The 26,520-nt window shown below is 43.4% G+C and overlaps 1 protein-coding gene across 3 annotated transcripts in view; it reads left to right on the plus strand.

The window, feature by feature from the left end:
- The window catches only part of zeb2a (zinc finger E-box binding homeobox 2a), a 71,003-nt gene that overhangs the window by 37,516 nt on the left and 6,967 nt on the right, over positions 1–26,520 (plus strand). For 2 of the 3 annotated variants that reach the window (XM_020617966.1, XM_020617965.1), the window contains 7 exons: positions 8,820–9,101; positions 14,508–14,576; positions 15,807–16,001; positions 16,466–16,680; positions 20,832–20,940; positions 22,044–23,962; positions 25,221–25,401. In XM_020617966.1, the coding sequence (XP_020473622.1) occupies positions 8,820–9,101; positions 14,508–14,576; positions 15,807–16,001; positions 16,466–16,680; positions 20,832–20,940; positions 22,044–23,962; positions 25,221–25,401 (2,970 nt within the window). The remainder of the gene's footprint in view (positions 1–8,819; positions 9,102–14,507; positions 14,577–15,806; positions 16,002–16,465; positions 16,681–20,831; positions 20,941–22,043; positions 23,963–25,220; positions 25,402–26,520) is intronic. The other variant, XM_020617967.1, reaches the window with a different exon arrangement.

Raw genomic sequence — 26,520 nt, forward strand, 5'->3', positions numbered from 1 at the left:
AATGCAAGACAACCCCCAGAAAGGGAATGGTTTGCATGTGTTGGCCACAGACACATTCTCTCTCCTGATCACTCCTGACTGATTCTTCTTAAGCTGTGTGTTGCGCTAGTGTCCTTGCCACTACCTGTAGCATAAAACAGTACCTGCAGGCCAGTCAGGTTGCACAGGTAGTCCAGTTACTCCAAGATGGGCACATACACCAATCAGGCATAACATTATGACACCTGTGCATCTGTGCAATACTTCTACCTTAACATCTGTGTTTATGAAGCTCTGTATAGCATCTATATACTTTTGTCCTGCCCATTGACATACATGAGAAAGTCAGAATATTAGAAACACATCTGAATATAAAGTAGTCCAGTACAACACCACCTTTAACTATGACCTCAATAATCCACGTATAAATGAATTTATACATTTATGACAATCTCACCAAAAAATTTAAATAATTTTGAGCACCGTTTGTCTCTTCGTGGTCATCCGTCTTCTTTTTATGATTGTTTTACATCTTCATGTTGTCAGAGATGCAGCAGTGTGGGTGAGTTTTTGGTGTTCACTGTGCTGGACGAATCACAAAAAACCTTATGTTCTCGTGGCATCGCACTGCAACAAAACCAAATTCATACTATATTCTTATAAACTGGGCTCTGGAAACTGGACAGTGACTTATCAGTGTGCAAAGTCTGAATGTAGATTTCTGAGGGTGATGGTGGAGTTAAACGGCTCCAGATAAACTTCCCCCCTCCTTCAGCAGAAACAACACGTTGTTTATGAGTGTGCTACAATAAATAGGAACAGCAGCAGCGATCCAATCGACGGGAAGCTTTTTGTGCTGTCTGACCTGATTCACTCTGATGGATTTTAGCTTCAGGCTCAAACTCTGCCACTTTGCGCACTGAGGTAGTGGTGTTCAAACACGACGATGTTCTGTAGCTCATGTAGCTGAACAGACAGTAGAAAAGTTCTGTTATTCGTCCTGTTTTTCAGATAACAGCTTTAATGAAGCTTTTGTTTTCCGCTTTCTCAGTTTCAGAACTGGACTTCATGTGTTTGCATGATTCTTACTTCACTAAACAGTGAGTGTGGTGTCAGACATGAACGACACAACCGTTGTCTGAAGATGAACTCTGTCTTTAAACTGTCACATATGCTTCAAGACTGAAATGTGTTAAATGTATTAGCACTTCACAGACGGCTCAGTACAGACTGTAGACAGAGATAAGGACAAAGTTTTTAGTGTGTACTTTAATAGTAATGGAGACATGCAACACTGTTAATCCTTCAGTAACTGTTGATACACCAGCTGTTGCTGCTTCATGTGACGAATTACAGTACTGCTGATATCAAACACACTTACTGCTACTTCTGCTACATTATCATGCCTTCTGAAGTATTTCTAGATAATACCTGTGTGCAGAGTAAAATCACTGATCACTGAATGATTTCATTGCTGTACAGTGAGGCCTCTGTTGGCCAGGAGTGGGTGTTGGGTGGGTCTGGTGGGGGCCCCTGAACATTTGTTGAGAGCAGTAACATGTGCGCAGGCCAGGCACAGATGGTGGCTTCATATCAGAGTGGGTGGAGGGTGGAGGGTGCTGGCGGAGCTTGCTGTTGCAGTTTCCAACCTGTTGCACCGAACCCCTTCAGATAAATGGCACTTTAATTCAATTAGGGGCTGGCACCATTGATGCCTCAGTGTGGAGCCCAACACCCCAAAGCTAACAGCCCACCACTTCCTGTAACATTGACACACCCAGAACACAAACAAACACATCAGGAAAAAACATCAAGATTTAAGGGTATACTAAAACATTTCTGGTGCTTCTGCCTGCTTCCAGTTTTTGCGCTAAGCTAACAGTTTCCCCTGGCTTTTTCTCTATTCACTCGATTGGTATCAGTGTATAGCCTGGCTTAGCATAAAGACTGTAAGCAGTCCAAAACTCATAGCCTAGCTTAGCACAAGGACGGGGAGCAGAGGGAAGCTGTTAGCCTAGCTTAGCAAAAAGACTGAGAGTGCAGGGAAAGACCAAGCCAGTGTGAAAGAACTAGCAGCAACGAAGGCCGGCCTCACGCCGCCCTTGTCTGAACTATTTGGGTCAAAAAACTGGCACTTGAACACACCGCACAAACGACAGCCAGTGGCCGGCTAGCAAGTACGCTCTGCTCCTGTGTGAGATAAATAACTCCCCCTACTAACAGGTGGCAGTATCTGCATTTGCCATTCAGAAAGGGAAAGAAGAAGACCTAGAATGCGGAAGTATAAGCTATAAACAAAACACTTCTCCTTCAACACAGCAACTGGTTACAGCAGCTTCTAATGGAGAATACATCTGATAAGAAGCTGCAAATGACCCTGGCGCTCCCTGCCCTTGGTCTTTTGTTTGTGGAAGAAGAAAGGCGGTTTCGGAGGCAAAAAACAAGGAGAAACCACACTAAATAGGTGAAATCATGGAGACTACAGTGACAGGCTGAAGGGGCTTTCCCGACCTGTTCTCTTCTCTTGCGCTGTTTTGCTAAGCTGAGCAGCCAGTCAGAGTGGTCTCTGTATTATTGAGGAGGCCCAGCGAGCCTACAACGATTCAACATGTCAAATCAGCCAAAAAATCACTGACAGGGTCCTACGAGTGCAACGATGCAGGATGCACTGTGAGGACAAGCCCAGACCCCGAATTTCCACCAGATCCGGCTGCGATCTGATCCAGTTCTGATCCATCCTGTGTATGGCTTGATCCACTGACAATTGCATCTGCAGAGCGGCTCATTGTGGTGCTGATTTTGTGTGCAGGTTTTTGATCTTCTACAGTAAACAGGCTTCATAATGGTTTCTTTTTTTGTGTCTTTTAGTTATGCTTATTGTTCTTATTTCTCGCTTGTGCTGTGGCCTACAGACAAGGACTACAGTTAAGTAAACACTTGTCAACAATAGATTCATCCTCATAGGCTAATCAATTCAGGGACTATCTATGTTTCACAGAGATATCTTTCAGGGAAGCACTATTTGATTGCTGGGTCAAACTCTGTCAGATGCATCACAGATGTGGCAAAATGGGCTCAATGCGCATCTTTAGCAAAGCAGATCAAAGAGCCGCATGTGGGACTGAATGGATGCGGAACCCAGCCAGACCAGGTGGAAACACTACCACTGAATAGACTGGCAGCGATCAGCTCTGGAAATCACGTCGCAGACGGAATGCAACACAACCAGATCCGGTGGAAATCAGGGGGGATCGACAGCGGCCGGTGGCAGCTGACTATCAGCTTGGTGTGTCTCTGCTTTTAGTCTAGCTCCTGGTGGTGCTCTCTGATCTACAAATTTATATAGAGCTAAAAATATGAAAAAATAAACGTGACAGGCTCAAATCACAGAAGCCAAATTTAACAACAAAACATGAAGTTGTTTTTCTAAGATGTGTCAGTCTTTAATTCCAGAGACGTTTTCACCAAAACACAGAAACAAGACTGGAAGATCTGAAAGTGTCTCTCCATATCTGTTAGTACCTGTGAAGGCTTTTCAGGAGCGTTTACCCATGTGTTAAACTGCTGTAGTGAATGTAACCTGTTCTCTGACTGTGGTCTAATAATGCAGATTTACAGAAAACAGCTATAACTTGTATTTTCTGTATAAAAAAGACAATATAAAGATCCAGATACAGTGTACAACCCATGTACTGTACACCTGCTGGCTCAGACCTTGTAGTTGCACTCCTCACCACTGCCAACACTGGAGTTGACTGGTGTAATTCACCATATGGTCAAAAATCTGTGGACACCTTTTGGACCAAGTCCCTTTTCGGTGCCTGTAAGTGTGACCTTGGTATGTCTACATACTTTTGTCCAGGTGTCTGTTACCTGCCTTTGTGTTTTCTCTCTGGGATGAATCACTTCCAGCTCGTAGCCGCTAGGCAGCGACCTCGTTTTCTACACCAGTGTCTGTTTTACCTACTCACCCCCTCCTCCCCCTCCAGTTGTTGCTCAGGTGATCTGCTCTCAGGCGAGAGGCACAGAGAGAGAGAGAGAGAGAGAGAGAGAGAGAAGCAGAGAGAGAGTGCTGGTTTCATCTCATTACCTTGCAGCGAGCGGCAGGATGAGGATGCAGCACCTGGACAAGCACGACTGCTTTATGATCTTATGTGGATTTACAGACAACGTGGTTTTATTCACCTGGATGAATAGCAAAGGAGGGAAATGGTTTATCTGCTGCTTTATGACGGAGCAGAGGTCTGCTGTGACTTAAACCAGATCAAGGTACAGCTCTCTGGAGGTTCCCTTTATTCTCAAGAGACGAGCTGATGGCGATATGATCCACCCTGAGGCCCCGCCCTCCTCACTTTGTGTCACTGAGCGTCACAAAATGCAGAGCAGCAATTGGCTGCTGTAAGCTGAGGCTCACATTAAGGTTAGTGCTGGTCAGATGTTTTATTTTGTTTTATTAGCTCAAGGCTAACAGGTCTATTAGTGAGTGGTTTGAGGTCTGAGTACATACGGGTTCACTTGAGACCCCTGCTAACCGGGCTCTGAGACTGTTAGTAGGTTCCCTGAGCTGAAACACGTCGATTCACATCATTCCACAGCTGAGAAACATTTGCCTTTGTACTTTTTGCAGATTTTTAACCTGCAGACGTGTGTGGAGAGTGGAGACGGGTTCCTTTGACAGAGCCACGGCGCCACATCTGGCCCCTGTTCTAACACGAACACATCTGTGATCTCTAATGACAGAACCATAGAACTGGCACATTACTGAAAGTCAGTGTGTGATTTGTGACTGTGTTGTTGAAAAAAGACAGAATGTGAGCAGGTTAGAAGGTGTGTGATTCAGGACTCTGAATCCTGAGCCTTGTTTTATTGTGTACTGTGCCACCATTGGAAACGGCTGAAGGTGAGAAGCAGAGCGTTGAAGCAGTCCTTGGTGTTTTCGTAGGGACGCCACATCCTGATCAGGGAGCTTTTTGTGCATGTGGTGCTCTCTTCATGGTTCTTTTCATGTTTATCCCTGTTGTCGCTCTTAATATTTCTTCTTTTTTGTGTTCTTAACTTTTGATTTGGGTGTTTTTCATACTTGTGTTTGCTCATGTTTTTTGTGTTTGTGCTCTTGTCTGTTGATGTTGTGCAGTCGTTTCTGTTTTCTTGCTCCTGTTTCTGGGTTTCTGTTCATGTTTTTACAAGTGTTTGTTAATTCTCTGTGTGTTCTTTTTTGTTTTCTCAGATGTTCCTGATTCTTTGAAATCATGTTTGTTAGTATTTTTCTCTTCATATTTTAATTAATTCATCTGTAACCTTTGGAGGTGCTAAGGTTTTTTGCCGTTTTTGGAAATCTTTTCTGTGGTTGGGTTTGTACATTATCACGTGTCAGTGGTTGCGGGACGTCCTTTAATGCTGCTTGGATAAAAAGCAGAGAGAGAAAGCTGAGGGTTTCTGTCGCGCTGTGTCTTGGTCGCAGCACCTGCACCAGCCTGCGGTCCAGACACACAAGCCACTGTTCGCTCTGATCCTTCTAACATACCTTTCATGACCACCTGCCCGGAAACTCCCCCCCCCCATAAACAGCTGGAGGTATTTGCCTGCATTAAAAACCAAGTCAGAGAGAAAGTGCTGGAGCAGAAGAGGACGACACAAGGGAGGGGGAGGAGAGGGAGAAGATTAATGTGTCTTTGTAAAACACTCTGGTTGGAGGGGAGGGGGATGTTTGGGAGGGTAATGCCCTGCGATGCGTCGCTCCCGCTTTGTCTTCGAGTCCCTGAATGGACACAAAGGCTGGACGGCAGCAGAGGTGATGGCCCCAGAAAATAGAGCTCTGTGACATTAGCAGGTTGCGGCAGCAAACAATGGTGAGTCGGCGGCGATGAGAGCGCCCCATGCAAACGTGTCCGCAGAGGACAACACAAAAGTTTGTTGCTGCATTCTGAACAGAGCTACAGTGTGTTCGTGTGCGGGACAAAATGGTGGACGGTTTGTTGCACGGGAGACATGAGCGGCTGCGTTGCCCCCGGTGACATCTGCCACTCTGCCACAGTCATGTGACCCCGCAGGCAAACAGTGCTGTGAATAGCTTTTGTTTGGGAGGTCACTGACCAACCAATCACAGAGCAGAGACTCCCAACCCGCTGCTTTACACCAGAGATACATGTCCAGGCTGCAGTTTTAAGGCGGAATCAACCCTGTGTGCACAGGAGCTGGCTGCTGCCTTAAACCAGAACAGATATATAATAACATCGAACGCTGTGCACAGCAGTGGTTGTTATTGATACGTGTGTGTTTCATAAATAAATGAAGGCATTATTGAAACAAATCAAACTGCAACGTTCATGTTGGTGTTTGTGTTTTTTTATGGGTGCTTGTGTTTGTGTTGATTCAGATTTGGTTCACGTCCTAATAAACTAAAATAAATCTAGGAGTTTATCATTCTTTCTTTGACAAGATTTGACAGGTCAGGTTTTATAAATCACTTGTTCTTGTTCATACTGGGCTGTTTTGCATTCTGTTGTCAGCAGACTACAGGTCGATGGTCTGTGAAACCAGCCCAGAATAGTTTGTGTTTAGTTCAGGACTTGCCTCTGACATGGATGTGAATATTTCTTCTTCTCCTGCTGCAGTAGGTCACAAATTCTTTCAGCCAAAAGGCAAAAGCCACAATAGCGATGGGTGCAGTAGGGGGCCGGGGACTTGGTTAAGTCGTGAGTGAGGTCATATTATATCTCAGCATATACCTTGGACCACACATTGTGCATTCACGTCTCACTTTTCAGCTCTTTCTTTTCTTCCTCTTTTCTTTTTTGATCACAGAGGGCATTACCCTGTCTGAACTCCCCCTAAATCCTGGTGGTCACACCTCTTATTAAAGCTGGTTTTGTCCCACGCCCTCCACCCCCGCCCCTGCTCTTGGTATTCAGCCCAGGTCAGCAGATTTCGGCCCAGCCCACCGTGGCTCCCCTTTTTAATTTGCACCTGTTGCGCAGTTGTCCGGGAGGCAAGTGCCGCTGCTCACAAGCAGACAAAGATCATATTATGAGCAGATATGCACAGACTAATCTCCGTGTGCCTGGAGGGGAAGGGGAAAACCTGGGAAGCTGTATTTTATTTTCTCTTCCCTGGGAACCTGCAGTGTCGCTCGGATGTAAAGGTTTCCAGTTTGGGAGCTGGCAGCAGATAATATCCCCGCAGGAGAAAAAAGCTTCTCTTCAGCCACTTCCCACTCGCTCCTGAGCTGGCAGCCGTCGCAGATAAGAGGCATGAGAGCCTTTTGAAATATTACTCTATTAGGAATACGCTGACATGAAAACGAGGCTGAAAGCGGTTCCTTTTCTGGCCGACCTCAGGCTCTGCTCGCTGGTTCCCATGATGTCATGGTGCTTTGCTCAGCCCCCATCCTCCCTCTTAACTTCCATCACCCTCAGCTTTACCACCTCTTATCTGCCGTGTCTTATCGTTGCATTCAGTCACAAAGTTGAGCATTATTGTTTAAGAGAAATAACCCCTGAAAAATGCAGATGTGGTGTGGCCACACTTAGCGCTGTTATTTCCACTCACTGACCATCTAGGTGAAATTCTGTCTGCTGAAACTCAGACAAGAGTTTGTCCTGAAGCAACACAGGCCTTTGCTCAGTTTGTACATGTGAACCAAAACTGAAAAATGATATTGTCATTTAATGTTGTTTTACAATAGTTAATATTTTCATACAAAACAGTGCATGGCGTCTTAAAATGAGACAAAGCCAGCACTTTCACTTAAAGGCCTGCATGTTGGCACACCATGTGTCGCCACCTGTAAAATCAGAATCAGTCGTCTTTAATGGCCAAGTATGTTTGGACATACAGGAATTTGACTCCAGTACTGAAGCTCTCAATGTGTTGCAACAGGAATAGAAAACAACAATGAGAATACAAATAAAAATTAGAGCAAAAAATGAGAATAAACAGTGTGTGCATTCAAGTAGGAAATGTGTGCAACCAAAAATAGGAAAGGAATGAGAGGAAAAGAGGGACAGCTTTTATAAATATATGTACTTCTGTATACATCACGGCAGAAGGGCTTTCAGACTCATATATACAATGGTTGTATTTACAGTTTACAGTTTACTGCACTGGGGTAATGCTGTTGTGTCCAGTCACACAGGCATGGGTTAAGTGTTGATCAGAGCGACGGCCCGGGGAAAGAAACTGTCTGGTTGTCTTGGCGTACAGTGACCTGTAGCGCCGTCCAGAGGGGAGGAGCTCAAACAGTTTGTGTCCAGGGTGTGAGGGGTCTGCAGAAATCTTCTCTGCCCTCCTTCTGACCCGTGAGGTGTACAGGTCCTCCATAGAGGGCAGGCTGGCACCGATGGTTCTTCCTGCAGCCCTGACTGTCTCTGGAGTCTGTTCCTGTCCTGTTTGGTTGCTGTTCCTCCTGAAGTCCAATGTTATCTCCACTGTTCTGAGCTTGTTTAGCTCCAGGTTGTTGCGACCACAGGACCAGCTGTTCCAAGATGTTTTAAACATTTATGTTTTTGTCTTGATGAATCAAATGAGAGACTGGCTGCTGGCTGTAAATTTATATTGACTGTAATTTAGTATTTGTCAGTATTTTACAGTGTGTATTACTGTTTATACCTCAAAAAAGAGGAACAAAGTTTTTCCCCTTTGTCCCCCATCTGAACCAGGTTTATGTTTAGTCATGGAACATTTATAGCCTTCGGTCCCCTGAGAGTCTGAGCTGGACAGAAAAAAACTCTCAGTTCAGGAATGTGCCTTTGTCGTCGTCCTCCTCCTCCTCGTCCTCGTCCTGGTCTTGGTGCGGATGTTGTTGTTGAAACCTAACATGCCTGCTGGTGTTTGTGTTGCAGTGTTGAACTATGAGAACGTGGTGGATACGGGTTCAGAGACAGACGAAGATGACAGGGTGCTGGTCTCTGAGGACAACAGCCTTGCTAATGAGGGAAAAGGAGGGGAGGATGAAGAGGCGGGCAGCCCGGCTGGAGTGCCCACTTTGGAGGCATCACCCCGGGTCGCCCACGCCCTGCTGTCGTACCGGGACCGGGAGGGCTCCGAGGGCCGGGAGGGACTCCAGAACCACCACCGTGGCTGGCGACTTGGAGACGACACCAGCGGACACCTGAAGGGCAGCGGTGAGTTAGCTCAACACACAGCATGGCATCACAGTAATCCACTGCACTTCTCACATTAGACAACACTTGAACCGACAGCGAAAGACAGAACAGGATGGTAAATCAGTTCTGAAGAGGTCATCTGTGAGCAGACTTCTTTCAATAAAACCCCAGCATCCCTTTAGGAGCTCTCTGCCACATGGTCACAGACATGGAGATGTCTGGTTGTCTGAACGCTTTAAGGACTGGATGAGAAAGCATGTGATACAATCAAAGCCCTAGAACGGCTGCTAAATGGGCCTTGTGGTGTGGTTATTTAGACTGGGGTTTCTGGGGGTCGTATCTGAGGTGCTCTAGTTACCCAGCAATCCTCTGTTATCAAGGTGTTTCTGTTATGGAGTTTGAATTCTGTGAAAGAATCTGTAGTGAGCTGAGGAGGTTTCAGCGTTTCTAAGTCAAATCAGCTTGTTTTCATGTAGTTTTTATTCAGACACAAAACAAAAGCTTCCAGATGACCATGAAATATTAATTAGTACTAGAAAGATGTTTGTTCATGTATTAATAAGACAAGGTTAAAACATTCCTTGACAATTGTTTTCTCCAATTTTTTATCAATTAATCTGACAGTTATTTTCTACATTATTGATCTTTTCAGCAACAAAATATCAGAAAACATCAACATATGTCCACCCCAGTTCAGAAACAGCCCCAAAGCCCAAAGGTTTATGCTTTAGTCTGTAAACCGTTTTGGTTAATGTACCACAGATCATTCACTCGCTTTCCGGAGCCTTCAGCTGCATCTCACGGACATTATTCAGTGAACAGGGCTGATGTCAGTCACATGATAAAGAGCTGTGGTATAGATAAGATGGGAGGACACAGCCTCCTGCCGCTGCTCTGAATGAAGACTGGAAGCTCCTTACATGGTTTTGTCACTGTGAGGACCCAGAGGTCAGATTTTTCCTTACTATTTGTTTTCTGTTTTTTTTTTGTTTTTGTTTTTTTTTGTCAGAAACAATTAAATACATGAACAAATAGAGAAAATTCACTTTTTATTTTTACAGCAGTTTCACAGAAAGAAAAGAACAGAATCATTAACATAATGAAACACAAAACTAATCAACACTAACATTAACTAGCCATCACTTGCTCTTTTGCTCTTTTAACTTGTATATATTTTATATTTATTCTGTTTTTATTGCTGTGCACATCGGGGGCCACTGGGCTGGAGTCAAATTCCTTGTATTTTTGATAATACTTGGCAATAAAGTTTATGCCTGTGCTTAAACAAATTAAGAGAGCATTTTACAGCTGGGTCTTTAAAATGTATTTGAAGAGGGGGCAGACTAGACGGGAGCAGAGCTGCTGCTAATGATTTCATTATCAGTTATTAATCTGTCGAACAGACTAATCATCTGGTCAATTAGCCAGGGGTTTCAACTGACTGGGAGCCAGGGACCACCACTGTGACCACTGCTGTGTGGCGGATAGACCAGATGAGCACTATTTTAATCCTGAAAGTCGCCTTGGCTTTTCTAACTTTTATTTGTTGAATATCATTATTCACAACTATAATTAATACATGGGAATGTTTAATATATTAAATAAATTGTGATTCCCATAGGGAATTACATTACGGAAAGGTCACGGACCACCAGCAATGCCTTCACAGACCACCAGGGGGCCGCGAACCTCTGGTTGAAAACCTCTGCGATAAACAGTTTTGAGAAATGTCCTTTTTCATCAAATGGATTGTTTTGTCCAAAAGCCCAGAAATATGTGGTTTAGTGCAGCGTTGGCCCAAGAGAAGCAGCAAGGCCTGCAACCATCACATTTTTGGTATTTTCACCTAAAAATAACTTCATCGATGTAATTAGCAAAAGCTGCAGATGAATTTTCTGTCAGATGGCTAATTCATTAAACAGCTGGTTGGTGCTGCTCAGTATTTCTAAAATCCTGATTACACAAACTGCACCCAAAGGTCAAACCTCGGGTCAAGTCGGGGGTTGAGTCCACATGGTCTTCAGCGTTTCATGCAGATATTGATAACCGCTATTAGAGGAGTAATTGATTGCGCTAAAACCAAGATAAATGTCCAGTGGGCAGCAGGTGATGAAGCCAGTGCTGCTGACAGGACAGATGGTGACAGTGGAGCCATAAAGACAAATACTTTTAATTAGGATTCACACTGCTCGTTGGGGGCAGCGGGACTCATTAACAGAGCTAAATGAAATCGGGGGCTTTATGACAGCCGTTTGCATGTATAATAAGGCCAGCAGAGAGACATCGGCAGAGAAATACACGCTGGCCTCCATCCATCAACACTAATGACCCGACTCAGCCCAGAACACTGCATTAAACTCGTTGGTTTAAAAATGACAGAATGGAAAGTGTCAGAGTCAGAGGCACATCATCCTCCAGCCCGGCATCGGGGTAAAGCTACAGTAACAGCTGCTGTGCTCAGTCTGCAGCTTACAAGACAAGTCATAGCCTTATTGCCTTGAATGGCATATTTATATTACAGCGAGTATGTGAGCGTGGACACTTGTGAGGAGCAAATGTTCGGATTTCTTTTTCATCTCTTACTGTTTTCTGTCAGCTCTGTTCAGACATTTCCAGACCAGGTCTCGAAACCTTGTGACTCAGCAAAGATAAATGGTAAACCTCCCAGTGGTGCAAAGTACTGTTGTACTTTCACTCGAGTACTAGAGGTACTGTACCTCCAGTACTGTACCTTTGTCAGGAAATGTGATCATTTGTACTGCATTTACTGTGAGGATCTAGATTAAATGCCAGTTTATAAAATCTGATGAATTAATTTGAACTAGTCATACGCATCTGCCAACAGCTAACACATAAAAGTACTGGTTTTTTAATTTCTACCTAAGTAAAATGATGAATGCAGGAACCCAGTATTTGTAGTATTTTCACTCAAGTAAATGATCTTGACACTGGCTCCGACATGATGAACATGACGACTGGCTGTGCATTTGTGCAGCAGAATCATCACTTCAGCTGTTTCTGTTAGTCCGCCGTCCCTGAAGCAAGAATTATTTGTTTTACGCCAGACCTGGCGTAAATCTATTTTTTAAAAAGATTCTAACAAGATTCATATTTGGCTCAATAATGTAGAACAATAAAGCATGAACAGTCTTTACAAAATGTTAATGTGAAGTTTTAATGCCCCATTAGAAGTTAGATTTCCAACTGATGTTTATTCTAAACCCACCTGGGTGTAAAAGACAAGAGTCCGGTTTTCCGCCTCTGGGTCTCAGATGAAGCAGAGATGATTTACAAATGGTTTACTTAAAGTTTTCTGTCTCTCTCTACCAAGAATGGTAGAGAAGCAGGTCATTTGAATCCATCCCCAGTCAGGTCGCTCCTCTCACCGTGTTTCTAAAACACAGAGATGAATGATAAACAGGATCAGGTCTATGTGGCAGTGTGTACTCTACAAGGAAAGCCTCAACAGATCAGCTCCAAACTCCAGAAACACTGGATCCTACTTTTCCCATAATCCATAGTGTCTCTTCTACGGCCTCTTTCAGCCTCCAGTTTGTAAAGGACAGTTTAACCTGGTTGAGATTGACTCAGGTTACTATGAAGTGACCTATAAGTGGAGTGACCCCAAGTGTGGACAAAGTCCCGCCGTCTGGGCCCAAACCCCACATCTGGATTGCTCCTGAGACTAAATATGATAAATAAAATGAGTTAAGTCTTTCCTTCAGGGCGACTCGGTGTGCTTGAGGAGACCGATTGTTTGTCTCCGCCGAGGGGCAGATGGCGTCTCGAGCGGTATTCTCGAGTACAAACAACACCTCCGGGTGAAGAAACTCACTGATCCGACACAGAGAGAAGCTGCTACTACTCCATCTGAAAGTGAATCAGAGTTCAGACTGAAAACAGATCATTAGTTCCTCCTCACAGAGATGAAAGAGGGGCAGTGAGTGGAAGTAAGAGAGGGAAAAAAAGGTGGAAATGGAATAAAGAACAATGGAAAAGGGAGGAAAGGAAGTTTGAAAGAAGAAAAGTGTGAAAGGGAGTAAAGGGAAGAAAAGTGTAAGAATGGAAAAAAGTAGAAATGAAAGAAATTTGGAAAGGAAGGGGGCAGCAAGTGGAAGAGCAACTGTCAAAGAAGAGTCTACAGAAAGAAAAGGAAGAGGAGGAAAGAAAAGGTTACAAAGGAAAGGGATCAAGGAAGTCTGGAAGAAGGGACACAAGCAAAGAAAGAGGAAAGAAAGAAGGAAAACGGGAGGAACGATGGGGAAAAACATGGGCTGGAAAGGAAAGAATAAAGAAACGCAAAGGAACGAATACCATGAAAAGGCAAATAATATTCACATATTAATATAGAGAAATAAATAAAGAGAAGAAAAGCAAAAGAAAGAAAGAGAGGGAACAAAGTAGGTGAAGCTGCTTTTAGACAGAAAAAGAAGCTGCAGCAGCAGCGGTTAACTCTGAGAAACATCTGAACCACAAGCAGAAGTGAAAAGCTCATTATTTTGCCGTCACCTCCATTTTGTCTCTCAAGGAGAGAAAACGGAGGAATGAAAACACAAAGAGCCTCCATTTTATTCTCGTCTGCAGCGACAACAACAACAACAACAATAACAGGAGGAGGGGGAGGAGCGGGTGAAGACAGAAAGTGGAGAGGCACGAGTTCAGCCTCGGAGCAGAAATGTGTCTCTGTCAGAGGAAGCCAGATATTGCACCGGCCTGGCTGGGCCTTTCCCCATAGAGTCCAGAGGAAGCCTTTCATTAACCTGTGCTGGACATGTGTAAACTGACTGCACTCATGTAGTCTGCTTTCTAATGTCTTGTCATGAATGAGTACTTGACATGTTTCAGAATAAATAAAAATGACCATAATTGTTTGGTAGACCTCTGATTATTACTGATTAATACTTTAATACTTCTGCCTGCAGGCTTTCTGTACAGATTCATTAAACATCCTTTTATTCAGCAGATGTGACCTGCTTTTCCATTTTGGTGAAGCTGTAACACATTGTGGTTCCTGTGACAGAGCTTCGGAGTGTGTCTGAGCTGGAGGTCTCGCTAGGTAGACACAGTTCACATGAATTTATTCTGCCTTGTTTGTTCCTGGGTTATGGGTGGTGGGGGAGGCAGTGTGCCTCCTCTCTCCACTGATGTGGGGGAGGAGGCAGTGTCCCTCCTTTGAAGGCCTGACTGAAGCTTATGATACTTGTGACTCCTGTTGAGGAGTCACGAGGAGGCCCAGGAGGATCCAACACAAAAGGCCACAGTTGTAGGGTCACTCATTATGTGGAAAATAACCTCAGACTGTGGCTGTGTCACGGAGGGATCCAGCTGACCCGCCTGCAGCGCTCCACCTCCGTTATCCTCTGCCACACAGCTGGGGAGGATGTGAATAAAAATCTCTCTGTTTGCTGTCATTTTATTTAACAGATGACAGGAAGGCTGAGTATGAACCTCTCGGTCCTGAGGCATCTCTGCATGCTGTGGCCAATGGTACAGGTAATAACCATAATCATACATTTACTGTATATGGTAACCACGTGTCCAGGTGAGCATGTGGGCCTCCCTCAGCATCACCGACTGTCAGGTGTGTCTAATTGGCTGGTGCCTATCATTTATGTGCATAAGCTTATTTTTATAAAGACAAAATAAAAGTGAAAATCACGAGGTGTCCTTAGAGACTTGTATCTAATAATTCTGATGTGCAGTGTTGTAGCTTTAACATATTGCATTGACTTAGATATTTATTTAGAGTAATTTAGACTTATGTAAAAATTGTGCTATCTCGTAATTATGACATCAGATTTCTTATGTTTCATGGTTCTGAGAGTGGTATTCTTCTTCTTCTTCTACTTTCGGCTGTTCCTGTCAGGGCTCTATCCTCGGCATCCTCTACTCTCACCCCAATTAAATTCATGTCCTCTTTTAGCACATCCATATATCTCCTCTTTGGCCTTCCTCTTGACCTCTTGCCTTGCAGCTCCATCTCCAAAATCCTTCTACCAATATAACCACTATCCCTCCTCTGCACATGTCTAAACCATCTCAATCTGGCCTCTCTGACCTTGTCCCCAAACAGCCAACCTCAGCTGTCCCTCTGATGTGCTCATTCCTAATCCTGTCCATCCTGGTCCCTCCTAGACAGAACCTCAACATCCTCATTTCTGCTACCCCCATCTCTGCCTCTTGTCTTTTCCTCACTGCTGCAGTCTCTAACCCATACAGCATACCTGGTCTCACTACTGTCTTGTACACCTTTCCTTTGATTCTCGCTGCCAATCTTCTGTCACACAACACTCCTGACACCTTTCTCCACCCACTCCAACCAACCCTCGCCTCTTCACCTCTTTTCCACACTCTCTGTCGCACTGGACAAATACTTAAACTCCTGCACCTTCTTGACCACAACCCCCCCTCAGTTCTGAGAGCGGTATTAGCATCTCATAAATCTTACTTTCCACAGTATGCCCTCTTTCCTTTAAGTGTCGGTGACTACCTAATCAGTTTTTAGGAGGTTTCCTGGAAATAATGCAGCTAGTAATGAGAACATGAGGACTTTTGTTGAACTCTGGTTCACTGTTTCTATAATATCTCTACCACTCCACAGTATACATTTCTATAATTATGTTTTGGAGGCTTATCACCTCATCTGACCAGTCTTTCTCTTATTTTAATTAATAAAACTGCTTGCAACCCTGAACTCATCCCTGATCGGTTTCCTGTGTTCAGTGACTCGACTGGATGGCGTCTCTGAGCTGGACGAGTACCTTCTGAAGCCTAAACTGGAGGAGGGCGACGGTAACCCTGCAACCATCGCAGAGTACCTGCAGCGTAGTGACACTGCCATCATTTACCCAGAAGCCCCAGAGGAGGTGACACGACTGGGCATGCCCGAAGCCATCGGTCAGGACGAGAGTGAGCACGGTGAGAGGATACCACCAATTACTGCACTCCAAATAAAAAACAAAGACAAAACACCTTAAAAACAAACAACCTAATCAACTCTGCTTAAAAAAAAGAATTCTTGAAGGTCATGTTCAAGAAAACTGTAAAAGCTCTGGACTACAGGTGTTGTCATGAGCGTTTTTTAAGATTTAAAATCCATGTAATATCTATACAGTATATATACATATTTTTATTCTCATTATTATTTTCTCTTCCTGTTGCCTTTCAAATGCACTAAGAGCCTCGGCACCAGAGTCAAATTCCTTGTATGTTAAAACATACTGGGCCATTAAAGATGAGTCTGAGTCTGATTCTAAATGAAGCAAGAAGATGTAAATGTCATGTGATCAAATACACTGAAAACGAATGGTAATAAAAAGGAGTGTAAAGTGGATTAATACTGTCCCCGTTATCTGACCTTTGACCTTTGTCTGGGGCTGCAGACCTGCCGCCTGGCACTCCAGATGACTTTGCCCAGCTGATCACGTGCCCGTTCTGTGACCGTGGCTACAAACGCCTGACGTCTCTGAAAGAACACATCAAATATCGTCACGAGAAGAACGAGGAGAGCTTCACCTGTCCGCTCTGTGCTGACACCTTCAGCCACCGCACACAGCTGGAGCACCACATGACTATGCACAAACCTGCCAGAGACCAGGTAAAACACCGCTGCATGGGCATCCACTTTAGGTTTTCATTTCTCCCAGTGTTCGTTTCTGGTCTTGTTGCATACCAGCAGAGGAAGCAATCAGGTGTCATCAGAAATGTTGCTTCTCACCATAACCTCCTGATTTTCCCTTTAGTTTAGTTCAAGACATGAAAATATTCTCTTGCTTGTGCATCAGGTTAGGCACCCTGACCCAAAATTTGTCCACAGATTTTGGTGGAAAGTTGGGACAAATACTAGTTTTAGTTTTAACAACTTAATTTTTAAATAATATATGTAACACATAAAAATATATAAATGTGAGATACAGTGCATTAAAAAAGACACACCTAAAAAGGATTTAAATAGCACAAGAGAAAATAAGTAGGGCAACAAATAATTGTTTGCATATTATTTAATTAGATGATTTCAAGATTAATTTTTATTCCTTGTACTGTCAGAAAATATTTCTGAATTATTCACATTCCTTGTTTTTCTGCTAGAAGTGCACAATCCAAGGTATTCAGGTTTCCAGCACAGACTAGCAAATATATCCAGCAAATATTAATAGCTGGAACCAGTGAACTTTTTGCATAAAAATGACTTAAGCAGCTTGTCTATTATTACCCAGTGAGTGCCTTTTTGAAATTAACTTAAATATAATGAAAATAAGTGTATGATACTAAGAGTCAGTTGGTGATATTGTTATGTAAATTGTTTGCTAAGATGTTTTGTTATTCTCCATTGTCTGTGAGTGAGTAGGTGTTGAACAGAAGAGGCCCGAGGATGGAGCCTTGAGGAACGCCCTGTGTCAGTTTTGTTCATTTAGATGTGTAACATTAATTGTTCAAGTCATTTTTCAAGTGAAAATACCAGGTTTTATTAGTTATGCTGCTTTTCTGTTTAATATGAAAGGAAAGGATGTATTTCTCAGGTTTTGAAGTGTTGAAGTGTTGAACAGATTTTAAAAAACACAACATCAAGAAATTACGCCATTTTACATCAAATGACTACAGGATTAATCAAGAAAATGATCATCAGATTAATTGATAATCAAAATAAGGGTCCATTAGATTCCTAATTTTTATACACAATTGATTGGTAGAAAATTCAAGTGGCAATAAAAATGTAATGTAGCTAGGCAATAAACTGGCCAGGTCAAAATATTAGCTGATATTAGCTTATTGCAGAAATTGCTGAACATAAATGTCAAACTCCCATTTGCTTTTTAAACTTTAAAAGGTCAGATTTTTATTTTATTTTATTTTATTTTTTGTATTTTGGTCAAAAATAAAAATAAAAAGCCTAGGGTATCCATATAGGGATTATTTGTTAATGTGTTTAAAAACTAGTCTGAAATGTTACATCAGTACAAACATAAACAACATTAATTTAAAGAAATAGTTTCCAGTGATGCACATACTAAATTAACTTTTAAAATGTGACCCAGCCCAAACATCTTAAACATCCTGATTCTTCAGTGATAATCAGTTGTATTTTGAGCTTTTAAACCTTTATTGTTCTGTAATAAAAGCTCATTAGCAGCTGCATGTTACCCCCTAGTTTGCCACCTGCAGTCCAATGAATTCCCTGGGTTATCATCACAATCAGTTGTTGCTGGAGCTGAAACAGGAACAGGTTTCTTTAGAAATTCCACTAATACAGAAACATGTTTGTTTCCAGACCTTTCTACAGCATGCAGATGTCAGTCAGGGTGTTAAACAGTAATCTAGTAATAAGCTGGTGCTAAATGTTTCATGCACATGCCTGTTTGCTGCCCCTTATGTCCTGATCAATCTTTAACTATACAGTGAATCATTCAGTTTTCCAATTACAATGTGATTGGAAGGAGATTTCCGAGTTCAGCTCCTGTCCTCACACAAACTGCCTTTTTGTGTGCCTAACCCCCTCCTTGACCAGCCAGACCCCCCCCCCCAGGGCCCTACCCAGGGGCGAATGGTTTTTCCTGGTTTAAAGAATCATAATCCTCAAATGACTTTAAGTGCTTGTTTATTTGTGCACTTCCTCTGAGTTAAACTGTTAGAGAGATACTCCTAGGGGAGGCAAAGTGGAATCATTGCAGAGCAGAAATATTTATTATGTCAGGGGAAACTAATTTATTGGTGCAACTGGAAAAATAAGTTGTTTTCAGAATCAGCTCTAATTGCCAAGTATGTTGAGCATACAAGGAATTTGTCTCCAGCACAGAGGCTCTAAGTGTGTTTTAGGCAACGGACAATAGAGTGGTGCAATCAAATTAGGGGAGGCGTGGGAGGACCCGCAGTATCCATAAACACTATATACACATTTGGAGTTTTCCTTGTGGCTCAAGCCAGTGGTTTGCAGACTGTGTAAAACCAGGGCGTCAGTCACTACAGTTGCTCTACCAACACATTAATAGCAGATTGACACTTTCAGCATTTTGTGATCAGTTGTTTAATTGCTTCTTGTACCTGAGGAGATCCACGTATCCAGGACTTTAGTAAACATAAATAAACAGTACAGGTATCTAATCAATCAAAACTAAAACTTGTGCTGTCACCACACATGAGCCTGGTCAGCATTTCTCAACAAAATATTTAACAACGATTTTACTACGGCAGTTTTAATGTTTAATGCTCATCTCATCAGTTTCACTGTGTCAAAATGTAAATATATTTTTTCATGTTGTTACACTTTAAAACCTACCATAAGTAGCAGAAATGAGCAAATCCTGTTGAACCTTTACTCACTGCTGACCGTCCTCCTGGTGTTCACCGTTGGCACCAGTCGGACCCTGTCAGTGGCTTTTCAGCCCATCCGGCACATTGAATCTGCGTGCCCTAAAAGCCCCTTTAACACCACCCCACTCCACTCCACTCCAGGAAAGAAACTTCAGATTTCAGCTCACAATTGTTTATATAATCATTTTTCCCACAATATTTATATTAATTAAACATAGGAATTACTGATAAAATACAGTGAGGATTTTATGCTCTTTTGTTTTGAGAAATAGAATTCAAACGTTAGACAGAAACAATGTAAATCAATCATTAAGTAAGAGAAGACACTGAATATCACATATCATCCAGTCATTCAGAAATGGCACAACTGTAGGCCAGATGTGTCCCTATTGCAGCCAGCCACAAATTTATATTTTTTACTCCCTCCTCTCATTTTACAGTCAGGCTTTTGGGCCCCAGATTTCCAGGAGCCCTAGGAGACAGTTTCACTGTGTGTCAGTTGGTTGTAATTTGATTAAATTTAGATGCCAAAGGTACATCTGTAAGTGTCGAGGGTGGGGGGTTTCCTCTGTGGCACTGTCCTATAGAAGGGCCTCTGTCTGAAATCTGGTTTTACTGTTTTATATTACTGTTGTTGTTTATTCGCTTATGTGTTATGGATCTACTGTATGTAATCTAACTAAAGATGTCTCCCCTCATTTCAAGATGTGAGGAATATGTAACAGTTACAGAAGCTGAACTGGACTCAGAAACACATGTTTACTCAGATACAGCTCTGTTTAGATCAAAACACATATATTGGCACTAAATACATCATTTTGTATTTTCTAATCAATTCTCAGATTCACTCTGACTCAGCAGAACATGACTCAGTAGAGTAAAGCTGCTTTTGTTCAGACATACATGTCTTTCATATTCTGGCTACTGGTTGAGATGATATAGGTAATCATGCTTGTCTTCTTCCTGCACATTCATTTCCATTCTTCTTTTTGGTGTTATTTCTTCAATCTGAACAAGAGAGGACAAGATATTCTTGATTTTTTGTCCTGTTAAACGAACAGACATGACTCCTCATCCTTCTCAGCACCTCAACATCTGAAACAAAATGATTTCAGCTCCCACTCTCTGTCAGCAGCAACATTTTGTTGCTTTTACCAAGGGAACCGTGTCTCCCCCAACCGAGTTTGTGTTTATCTCTGTATTTGCATTTCAAAAGACGGGAATGCACCTCCACAAGAAACTGTTACCTCTGAACAAAGTCAGCCCACGTTGTTTCACAAAACGTGTTTCAGATTTAAAGAAGGACGAGAATCTGTCACTATCAGATCTACTTTGCTAAATACTATTAAAATCCCCCGACAGGTTCTGTTGTAATCCCACTGTGCTTGCCAACTCCTACTCTTCCTCTATCACATGAAAACTGGTTTCTTCTCTCTGTAGCCGCCACCGATGAATGACGGGGCTGGAAACCGCAAGTTCAAATGTTGTGAGTGTGGAAAAGCCTTCAAATACAAGCACCACCTGAAGGAGCATCTTCGTATTCACAGCGGTGAGCCGTCTTTACCCCAACACTCAGGCCAACTACTGATCCTTATCTTGCATTTCAGGTCTCTGGTGGATTACTCAGGCTTTCTGAACTGAGTTGAGCTGCTCCATATCTGTGGATCAAAGCTGAACACAAATACTCTGAACAATGAATGATTCATATTTACACATTTATGTCAAGTCACTCTTCCTTAACTCACTGTAATGCTGTAAAATACTGAATGTGTTGGCAAATTTCAAAAAGGCATTTGGTAGTAAAGTAAAAATGCTGACTTGACGATGGCACTAGATGAAGATCATCAAAGTTATTACAGTTCATCCTGAGGGGAGCATGAATGTCTGAACCGTGTTTCATCACAATTCATCCAACAGTTGAGATGTTTTGGTCTGGACCAACATGGAGGACTGATGTGTTATATCCATGCTGCTAGCAGGGCTTAAAAGATTCCCTGCAAGGCTTTTAGAACATAGGCCAGGATCAGATTTATTGTTTACTCATTTCCACTTAACATACAGGCAAACGAAATGTCCTTCTTCATAAACCACAAGACAGAATAGGCCTTAGGACGGGTACAAAGTAATATATAATCTATATGCACAAAGCAAAATAACTGTAGAATAAAACTAAAAACTGTAAACTACCTCTGAACAAACATCACAGTCTCAAGTTTCACTGGGAGTCCACGCTGAATGTGAGACGTGAGCCACGCGTCTTTGTCATCAGAGCAGCTGTCTTTCTGACAGCAGGACAGCTGCTGGACAAAGAGTTGTCACCAGGCCGGCAGACAGCAGACACGTTCTGGATGAATATAGTTTTTATGTCAGAAACAAGTCAGCAGTGTTTTTAGTGTGTTTTTAGATTAGTGATGAACTAATATGTCATTTGTGTGTTGAACCTATTAGTGGCCTGTAGAGGAGGACTGATTTATTAGAATCTAGCCTTCTAAGGAAAAGTGCTGAAATGGTACAAAAGGGTAGAAGAGGTAATTACAAGCTGTCCAAAACCATGTTTACCTGGCCAATCAATTACAGCATCCCAAAATGTGAAAACTTGGCATTCTGGTTAAAAATGAATAGAAACAAAAATCCTTTGATGCTATGTTGCAGGTGAGAAGCCATACGAGTGCTCCAACTGTAAGAAGCGGTTCTCTCACTCTGGCTCATACAGCTCCCACATCAGCAGCAAGAAATGCATCAGCCTGATTGCCATCAATGGAAGGGTACGCAATGGAAACAACAGTAAACCTGGCTCCTCCCCCAACTCCACAACCTCATCACCTGGAAGTCCCGCCCTCACCCAGCTTCGTCAAAAACTGGAAAATGGGCGACTACTTGGTGCCCCAGATCAGCATGGTCAGTTTGATGTCAAAACTGAGCCAATGGACTTCAACGAGTACCGACTGCTTGTGGCCTCTCAGCACGGGTTTGGTGGACCGGGAGTTTACCTGAATAGCCGTGGTGGAAGCCCCCTGGGTGTTCACAGCTCCTCCCAGAGCCCCCTTCAACATCTAGGAGGCATGGGACTAGACCTCCCCCTGCTGAGCTACACAGGGCCTCTTGGGAATAACTTGAGTGAGGTGCAGAAAGTGCTTCAAATCGTGGACAATACGGTGTGCAGGCAGAAGATGGACGGGAATCCAGAGGAGATCTCCAAACTCAGAGCCTACATGAAGGAGCTGGATGCCCAGATGGAGGAGCAGAAGCTGGCCCAGGCTGGCTTTCAAGTGGTGGGCTACAGCAGCCCCACAAAGAGCATCATTGACTTCACGCTGGAGAAGGTCAATGAGGCCAAAAGTCTGATTGATGACTCCAAGAGGCAAGTGGACATCAAGAAGGAAAAATCAAACCACTCAGTGGAGCTCAGTGGCCAGGAACAATCCCACGATGGCCAAAACCAGTTCCAGCCTTTCTCCTGCCAGTACTGCAAGGAGACTTTCTCTGGTCCCATCCCACTGCACCAACATGAGCGCTACATGTGCAAAATGAATGAGGAGATCAAAGCAGTCCTGCAGCCATCTGAGACCAGTCTTGCTGGCCAAAGGGGCGTGATGCCCTCTGAGCAGCCCGGTACTGAACAGTCCACCAGCCCTATCAACCCTTTCAAGGACCATATGTCAATGCTCAAGACCTATTTCGCCATGAACACTGAGCTCAGCTCAGAGGAACTGCTCAAGATTTCAGCAGCTATAGGTCTTCCCCAGGAGTTTGTCAAGGAGCGGTTTGCCCAGTGGAAGAGTCAAAACCACCATGGAGGCAGTCTGAGGAAGAAGTCGCCTCCCACTGATCACGGCAGACCAGAGGTTAACCGCAGCTTGAACCGATCACCAATGTCACTTTCTGCCATAGATTTACATGGAGGCTTCACAAACGGTGATGCCTCCCACAGGCTCACAAAGGCCAACCAGTTTACAGCCAATAGACAGACAACAGGGGACAAACCACTAGACCCCTTGGACCACTTGAGGAGCAACACTCCATCACCCCTCAACCTTTCCTCTACTTCCTCCAAAAACTCTCAGAGTAGCTCTTACACTCCAAACAGCCTAGCCTCTGAGGATGCCCATGGGGATATACCACTGGATCTGTCACTGCCCAAACACATGGTGCAGAAGTTCGTCTCTGTAGGAGAGAAGCGACCCAGACCCAATGGTTTCATCATTGAGCACAACGGAGAGGTGCAAGGACGAGAGCAGGGCCCCTTAGACCTGGTCAACATCAAGAAGGAGGTCCTGGGCTCTGAGAGTGGAGGGAATGCCCTCCACCAACTGGAGAAAAGCACCAGTCCTATCTTTGGGATTAATCCCTTTGCTGGAGCTCCTGTCTACACATCCCTGCCACCACATGGAGCATTTCCTCCACCCACTTTCATGTCTCCTGCTCAGGCCACTATCCCAGGTCTCAGGCCATACCCAGGTCTTGACCCCATGAGCCTCCTGCCCCACATGGCCTACACCTATGCCACTGGGGCAGCCACATTTGCTGAAATACAGCAGAGGAGAAAGTATCAACGCAAATCAGGTTTCCAGGTAAAACTAGTAAATAATCTAGATGATGTCAGGACTGAACATTTTACAGGTCCTCATTTGTCAGGATCTTCCAAAGTGGATAAATGTCCTAACCTTTCACTTCTTAATACCAGATGACATAGAGTTTTAATTGCCACTGACCACCTTTGTTTGGAATAAAAACCTGCTGGCCCTCCATGCCTCATGGTTGGACACCACTAGTTTATCTCTTACAGATGTTGAGGAATGTTCCTCTGTATGGTTAAAATATGCCAGTTTTGGTATAACAAAGAAGTCCAACCACTCGCCCTGACCTTCTTCCTCCTCTCAACACTTGATGGTGCACTTACTGGACGAACTATGAAGATAGAAGCAGTCAGGGTTCAGTAGCTGGGATTAACATAGTGCACCGTGCTGCTGATGTGTAGGTTTGCAGCAAACCCAATAGGCACATGTGATTTTATTCAGTAAACCAGAGAGAGAGAGGACGATCACTCACACAACAAGAGGTCAGCTGTCAGCAAAACATAAATAGAGAAAACAATCCCTTTGTAACTGTTGTGCTGCTTTTAATCATATTGTGTGGTCTTTCTCAGTTTCACAGTTGTCACAGACTGGGGATGTTAAAAATGTAGTTAACTGATGTTTTATTTATTTTCACCATCTCCTGCTTATCATATTGACTAGCAGCAGAGAGATGAGAGGGCCAGTGCAGTTTATAGTTGGTGCCACCGTCAACTAGTCTTTTCAGGATCAAGAGTCAAATTTCACCCTGAAACTTTAAGTCAGTTAGGTGCTCAGAAGACTGGACATTTGAACAACTAGGCACCTCCTCCTGCTGAGGGAAACAGTGTGATATGGTCCAAGGCTACAGATCCAGGTTGGCAACTAAAGGTCCATGTGAGAGTGGCCAGGTTGTTGTAGTTTCCACATCAGCTCTAGGGATTTTCTGGTAAAGGCAATCTCGGTTTTTTGGTTCTTTGAAGAATGGGCACAGTCCAGTATCAGAAAGAGTCCTCTACTTTTGTTCACCTGGCATCTGTCTTTATTTTTAAACGCAGTCCTTACATTTCATTCAGAACCCCCTCGCCCCATATGTTCCCCCTTTTTTAAGTGTTCCCTGGATGAAAGGGACTTACCCCAGTTGGGCCTTTAAGCTCTGTCCAGACTTGGGATCATGGAGGCGGTGGGGGGTTTGGACCTGAACATGTCTCTGAGTGTGAAGGTGACAGGTGCGGGATTATCAGATGTACTGAACTGAAGCGTGTCTGTGTCTCAGGGGGAGCTGCTGGACGGGACGGCAGACTATCTGTCAGGCCTGGATGACCTGACAGACAGCGATTCGCTGCTCTCCAGGAAGAAGATTAAGAAGACTGAAAGTGGTATGTACGCGTGTGACTTGTGCGACAAAACATTCCAGAAGACCAGTTCCCTCCTAAGACACAAATATGAGCACACAGGTATATATAACATTTGGACACTTCTTCTTTTCCCCACCCCCGATGCTTTTGTTCCCTCCCCTTCATATCTTATGTATTTCCATTCTCTCCTTTTTGTTTTTATTTAGTCACATAGCTGCCCCACATTTTTCTTTATCACTTCTGCTAACTTTTCTTTGTTCTCTGCAAACCATGGTCGTTAACTTGTTCCTTTGTTTTCAGCAGGGGGTAGGGATCATTTAATATGGAGAGGATTACATAAACATTCAGCAAATATAAGCAGCATTTCCTCTGACATCACATTCACACTGTGACGTTTGTGTATTAAGAGATGGTGGAGGAGATGTGCAATGTTTGCTGTTTTTTATGTGTGTGCATTCTGACTGTATGAGAACATGAAAAGGAAATATTCATTCCAGCAGAGAGACTGTTCATTTCCCCGGTTTTTGCACTGGAAATGAACAGTTTGTGAAATAAACACACCAGTTAACATCTCACAGGTGAAACATCTGTCGCCCTGAAGCTTTAATAGGGTTACATGAATATGAACACATCATTTAGAGTGGTAAACATTTGGTAGACAACAGCATGTGATTTACAAAAAGATGAAAGTTTATACAGTATTATAACAGACTCCCTGGTGTCCACCTAATGGACATAGAGCTGATTACACACTTCCTGATGCCTGTTAGGTATTTTATCAACAGCTAGACAAAGTCATCATGCACAGATAAATCATCTCCAATACCAAAAGAACATGAGACTGAGTTTGGGTGAACTTTCAAAATCACAAGTTAAAATATGAGCTTTAACCACGTGTAGGTCAAAGAAACAGCATTTTTCTTTGTCACAAAATAAAGCCTTAGTACAAACCAGCCTCCTCCTCTCGCCCAGTGTCAGCTGGGGTTGGCTCCAGCTCCCCCACGACCCTATTCAGGGATAAATGGTATAGATTGTCGATGGATGGATGGACTTCCTGCCCTCCGTCTGAGTTTCGCACGTCATAATAGTCACATATTTGCAAACCACCTGTTATTGATTCTTGAAATCCAAATATTGATATTTGGATTACATATACATATACATATACATATACATATACAGCTGCACTAAATGTTAATGTGTGTTCAGAGATTATTT

Source organism: Monopterus albus, unplaced genomic scaffold, assembly GCF_001952655.1.
Source record: "Monopterus albus unplaced genomic scaffold, M_albus_1.0 scaffold198.1, whole genome shotgun sequence".
In the NCBI taxonomy this organism is placed as follows: Eukaryota; Metazoa; Chordata; class Actinopteri; order Synbranchiformes; family Synbranchidae; genus Monopterus; species Monopterus albus.